At 36.6% G+C, this 6522-nt stretch overlaps 1 protein-coding gene across 2 annotated transcripts in view; it reads left to right on the top strand.

Moving 5' to 3' along the window:
- LOC111867710 (protein unc-79 homolog) overlaps nt 1–6522 on the top strand; it is a 52130-nt gene that overhangs the window by 14099 nt on the left and 31509 nt on the right. For both annotated transcript variants that reach the window (XM_033752785.1, XM_023857780.2), the window contains exons 6-9: nt 1176–1361; nt 2799–3028; nt 4354–4568; nt 5783–6039. In XM_033752785.1, coding sequence (XP_033608676.1) covers nt 1176–1361; nt 2799–3028; nt 4354–4568; nt 5783–6039 — 888 coding nt within the window. The remainder of the gene's footprint in view (nt 1–1175; nt 1362–2798; nt 3029–4353; nt 4569–5782; nt 6040–6522) is intronic.

The following is a 6522-nucleotide window of genomic DNA, read 5'->3' as shown; positions in this document are numbered from 1 at the left end:
CAACCACACCCCCCCCCCCCCCCTCAGCTTACAGGTTAGTGCCCAGCATTTAACCTTGCCTTTCTCTCCCCTACACAAAAACCATGCTTGCCCCAGCTCCCTTCCCCTACCCCTCCCACACTACTGCTTTCACTTGTATACTTGCCCTTCCCCCCTACCCGCTCTGCTCTCACATAGCTGTGTATATTTCCACACAGTCTGCTTTTACCAGTTCTCACGGCCTCTTTGCTTGCAGATTTCTTATTTTTTTCTTCTACCCTGAAGATGGAGGCGATACGTTCCTCCGAAATGTCGGTTAACACCACATATACATGGTGCCAAATCCCAGAAGACTGCTTTCTTCAACATATACTTAGTTTTCTCCGTGTTTACTTCTAGACCAACCTCTTTACTTGTGTCAGTTATAGCTTGTGTGATTTTCTTTATGGTATCTACATTTTCATCCAGTAGATTCACATCATCGGCATAGGCCAGCAATTGATGTGTCCCGTTTATTTTCAGTCCCACCTGGTTTCCCTGGACCTTCCTAATTGCATATTCTAAGGCAAAGTTGAAAAGGAGTGGCGATAAAGCATATATGTTATTTATTTATTTCGTCTCTATAGATCATTTTTACATGATATAGGACAAGTCAGTTACTGTACATTGGCTGATTACAATAAGAGAATAAAGTTACAATACTTAAATTGTTTACAGTAGATTAAAGTAGATTACAATAGTTAAGATTTCATATAGTGTGAGGTGGAATCCATATTAGGTCCCCTCGGCACATCGGCTTCCATGTATCCTATTGTACTTGTGCTGGTGATAATGCTTATGGAGAATTTGTTGGAATGAGGATTGGCAGGGGAAACTTAAGTACTCGGGAGGTGGGGGAACCTGCCCCAGCATCACTTTGTCCATCACAAATCCCACTGACATCTGGAGGATAAGTTTCTGTCCAGCACTGATATGTACTGTAGTTACAGCATTGCTTCATTTTGGTGAAAGTCTGGTGATATATGGCATTACCTGGGAGAATGTTTTATCATGGTAATGGGTTAACATAAGAATGAACTTTTGAATATTGATAATTGGATCATATCATGTTAAATCATTATATATATATATATGTATGAATAGTGAATGCCAATATTTGTTGCATGTTACATTGCTATGATTGTACATGTCAACAGCACATCACTGTCAGCTCTTAGAATGCCTAATGACCAATAAGAAGAACGTGGTGAAGGATTTACTTTGTGTGATTGCATATGGTACTTCTGGAGCACGTGCTTCTGCTGCTAAGCTTCTGTTTTACTACTGGCCAACATTCAACCCAAACTTATTTGACCGCAGAGTGGTCCTTCAGAAGTTCAGTAGTATGTATTGCCACTAGCTATATCAGAGCTTTCCTTTTATTTTGTTGCTAACAGGAAGGAAGGAAGGGAGGGGAAAAGATACGTGATCTCTGAAATACCATGTCATCATTGTGTTTAGTCACATAAATCTTAAGTTACTAGGCTGGCTTCCAAAAGCAAATCATACATTGCATGTTCCCACAATAGATTTTCGTGAAAAATGATAGGTCAGTCATGCCATTGGAGCTTAACCTGAAGCTGTGCCTTTAAATGGATTATAGTTCAGGTCCCAACTTGGCACTTATGCAGGATGTTGTGTATGGAATTCTGAAAAGTTTGTAAGATAGAGTTTTTTTTTAATAATATTGAATTATCCTGACAGTTATATCTATATAAAATTGAAATTAATGAGATGACAACTGCATGAAATATTTTTGATTTGATATGTGATGAATTATTGTGTATGTTCATGAACATGTCTACAAAAATTTCTAATGAAACATGATGCAGATATAACCTTTGAGGCTTATTTTGAACAAAAATGGAAGCCAACATTTACATCATTTTGTCATACAATATGTTTTTCTTTATGTATTTAATTAAATGCAAGATTGGGTCTGATTGGAAAGGTTGCTTCACAATATAAAATGTGAGTAATTTTTCTTCATAACAACACAAAATATTATGTCAGAAGAGGTAAAAATGAGTGACTGTGTGGATTTAAACTGAACTTGCATAAGTTGTGATTTTCCATTTTGAGTGTTAAGTCAGAAGTTGGAAAGGGGTTGGTTGCCTATACCATGAAATGAAGAAGAGGAATTTTAAATACGCAATTTTAAATTCATTATTTATTTTTTGAAATTGTTGGATGACACTGTAGTAGAATTTGGTAAATTCACACAATGGCCACCAAATTATCCAGATTTAAATCCATCATATTACCATGTTTGGAATGAACTTCAACGGTTGTGTATAGAAACTGGAGAGAACCATTCAAATCAGTGGAGTTCCTGCAACATTGTTGTTTGAAAATATGTGTCCTCTAATATCACAAGATAATTTCCAATCAACCATTGACCAATGGAAAGTACAGGTTCAAGCCATAAATAAAATGGATATACTCCTTAACATGGATAGTGATAAAAGAATCATGATTGATTTATAAACAAAATACATATTTTTTTACATTCAAAGCAGGAAATATTTTTTCTGTTAACAAAGCAATTGAATCGACTAAACCTTTTTGTACACATGCTTAGGTATCATGTACGCAACTCATAAGAATTATTTTCAAATCCATGAAGCCTTTTTTTTTATCATTTTTTGCACCACTTTGAAGGGTCAGATGTAACCTGCATTGGTGTAAGAAGTTTCAGGGTCTATAGAGTAAAACCTTAAAGATTCTTTAATGGCTGCATATTCCTACAGATATAACTTATGTTTGTCTTTCTGTGTCAGACTTGGTTCCATTTGTGTGTCAGCATGACATGTGCCCAAATGCTGGCAATGCGGAAGCAGCCAAAGTATGTTATGACCACTGTATCTCCATCACATTCGCAAGTGACAGCCCACCTCCGCTCTACCTCTGTATTGAATGTGCTAATGAAATCCACCGTGAACATCCCAATCAAATGTTTTTTGATATTCTACATCCTATGCAGCAGGTGTCTATGACCTGTGAAAACAAGGTTAGTCTGTTGTATTTAGTTTGGTTTTCTTGAAGTGCTGGACATTCACAGGAGAGAAACTTAAATGAACAGACAAAGGGATATGTAAATTAACAATCATAACCTTATTATTGTGAGGTTTGAGGCTTTTGTTATGGTGACTGTCTTCTGGGATGTGACATCATATACTCTGGTAGATGTTTGCTGACATTTCAGAGTAACATGCTGCCTTCATCTTCACCCTGAAATTGATGGGTAGAACATTCTTCCCAAAACATCAGTAAACTTCTACCAGACTGCATGGCATCACATCCCAAAAGATAGTAATCATCATACCCACTTCAATTTTTGGTCTCAGAGGATGGTTGGGATTGTTCAGCATATGCCAAGTTAATTACAGTGGAATCCTCATTTAATGTTCCTTGATTTAATGTTTTCCCTCATTTAATGTTCAGTTTTAATGATCCAAAATCAGTAATCTCAGTGCTATATTTCCTCCACTTAGATTTCCCTCAGCTTAACCTTCAAATTCACTGTTACCCAAAGAAACATTAAATTGTGGTTTCAGTATATCTCTCACCCACTCTACCACTCTGGTCCTCTCTGTCAGTATAGATTAGTATAGACTTCTCAGTCTTATGAAGTAGCCATCTTTGTTTTTTTCTCTCTCAAGCCTAGTTGGTCCATTTAAGTTTAATTCAAGAATAAATATGTGGTTCACAAAACCAAATCCTCTTAATTTTACAGTGAAGTTTAATACAAGATTGAAGATATGAACTGTAAATTTATAGACGTGCCATTGAAATTTTAAGTAACATAGGCTAGTTGTTATTATGGCCAAACTACTGCTCTTGCTCCTAGTAGTACCGCCACTGCTGCCGCCGCCGCTGTTACGGCTATGGCAGTGACAGCCACAATCTTTGCCATGGCTATTATCACCATTAGTATTCTTGTTATTGTTAATACTGCTGTGTCTTACTTTCAAGGAATAAGTTAAAATTGAACCTGTTTTTGTCAACCCACATCTAACCTTTTTAACATTATTTTTAGCACACCAGTTAAATACAAGTCAGGAGCCCTCCTGCTTAACCCACCTCACTTAGTAGGTTGTTAATTTAATGTTCAGATTTTAACATGCAGGTAACAACTATGTATGTGTCATGCATTCAGAAGTTTAGTGTTTGATTTATGCAACAGTAGCTTTTCCTCTTACCCAGTTCCCATGAAATCACAGCTTGGAACCTTATTGCATATGTGTTGGTCAGAGTTCTAAATTAATGAACATTATGAAATATTACTGCAGAAATGCAATTCTTGTTCTGACAAACTGCTTTTTTTATTGCCAGAACTGTCGAGCTTCTGATAAGTATGCAGTGTCAATCTGTTTCTCCACTGAATGTGCTAGCTACAATGGAAACCATCCAATCCGTTATTGTCAACAGTGCCACAATATCAGGCATAATAATCGACGGGGTGGAGACCACATTGTACACACTAGCTTACCTCAGCTCTGGGATATGGATGCTGAAGTGCAGACATACATGGTGGAATCGATTGTCAGGTATAGCATCTCGAATCATACAGTGCAATGTCCATAGATCTCTCCTTGACTTCCCTAGTCCAGAAGTTTGGATGGAGAGTATCATAAAAGATTGCAGTCAGGAAACATAAGTACATATGGCAGGAAATATCAGAATATAGGGTCCATTTACAGAATGCTTCCACTCACCATGGTCACTATCTCTTTCTCTTTGTCTTCAGTGCTCAACAGGTATAATAGTATATAGAATTTGAGAGGGAACTTGGTTGTAATCATACCTGTGACCATTACAAACATGACTGTCAGTGAGAAAATCCTCACACAATTACAGGAATTCTTTTTAAGTAAAAATGTGCCATAGTTTCATTCCTGAATGAAATATCTGTGTGGACCGCACAGAAAACACAGTTTCCCTTCTATTGTTACCTGTATTTGTGTTTACAAAGCTGTTGCCTGGCAGCACATTTATCACATCTGTATTTTGAAGTGATGTTTTGGCTTTGCTTATGCCACAGGCATGCTGTATTTTATTGTCGCTACACAGCAATTAATGCTGTACACAGACTTTATTCAAATAATATACAAGTTATGTCTCAACTACACGTTTTGACCCTGCTCCGTCATCATCAGACCTTAAAATCCTACTTATTCCACAAACTGCTGTTACCATAAATACTTCTCAGATATGTATAGAGCTTACTTGGTAATAGTTATGTGTAAAATAAGGCCTGATGATGACTGAACAAAAGTGAAAAACACGGCTGAGAAATGACTTGTATGTGATTTAAATAACATTTATACGTGTATACAATAAAATATGATTATTGTGTAGCAGTGATACAATATAGTAAATCTGTCATTAAAAAAGTGCTGTTACTAGAGTCAGTTTAAAATAAAATTTGATAGTGAATGTATCTGGTTATATACATGTAATCTCTGAATTGTGTCAGGCATGTGCTCCTGGAAATAGTGCTGTGTGTAAAAAGGAAGTATATGAAGAATTACTTCATCATCCAATTTTGGCTTACATATTGTTCAGAATTTATATATCAGCCAAGAACATTGTTAAATAAAGTTTATTGTTGTCATCATTATAATCATTGGTTTTGTTGCTTTTGTTGCTTCTGATGCTGTTGATGTTGATGCTGCAGTTATGGTGTATATGACAATAATGAACATTTACTGTACTATCACTGTTATTACTTTAAATATCAACATGTTGTATATGTTTGCAGTCTCCTGAAAGAAGCAAAACACTTGAATTCAGATATAAGTAAGGGTTCAGCAGACATTCATTCAAAAGCATCCCTCCTGAATGTACTTACAACGGAGGATCCAATTCCACTAGAAGAACGCCAACTACTTGGTCGATATGGTGTGTGGTTGTTGGTTGGATTGTGCACACCACATGAAGACACGCCAGCAGAGATCCTGGGACGTCTCCTGTCAATGCTTTTCCACTGGTTTGACATCACATCATACACATTTGACGGTTAGATTTTGTTCTTAGTTATATGTACACTTCCAGTAAAAATATACAGAATTTTAACAAATTATTTTTCATCTCTGTTGACATATAGAAAGGCAAAAGTATACATCTTACACCATTTGATGGGAAACAGTTTTCATTTGTGTATATGTACACTTTCGGTGTTCATTAGATTAAAGACAGCATTGTTTACTTTGTTTTTCCATAGGTGCATTGAAAAAGAAAGACCTTTCCAAAAAAAAAATCTTGTCATTTTTGTCTGCCCACTAGTAACAGCACCCATCTACCTCACCAATTTTATCCATACTTCATATGGCATACCTGCATTACATTTTATTGAGCCATTTTGATTTGGTTTAGTTTGGTTAATTTTTAAGGTCACTTCAGTTAACCCGTTGCCGTGGTTCGTCGTGTATGTTTCGTCAGGGATTTAAATCGTCTGGGGGGGTTCGACGTGTATGTTTCGTTCAGCTGCACACCTATGTT

This window comes from Cryptotermes secundus, unplaced genomic scaffold (assembly GCF_002891405.2).
Source record: "Cryptotermes secundus unplaced genomic scaffold, Csec_1.0 scaffold1297, whole genome shotgun sequence".
In the NCBI taxonomy this organism is placed as follows: domain Eukaryota; kingdom Metazoa; phylum Arthropoda; class Insecta; order Blattodea; family Kalotermitidae; genus Cryptotermes; species Cryptotermes secundus.
Note: the sequence above shows the minus strand (reverse complement) of the source record. Positions and strands in the feature narration are given on the sequence as shown.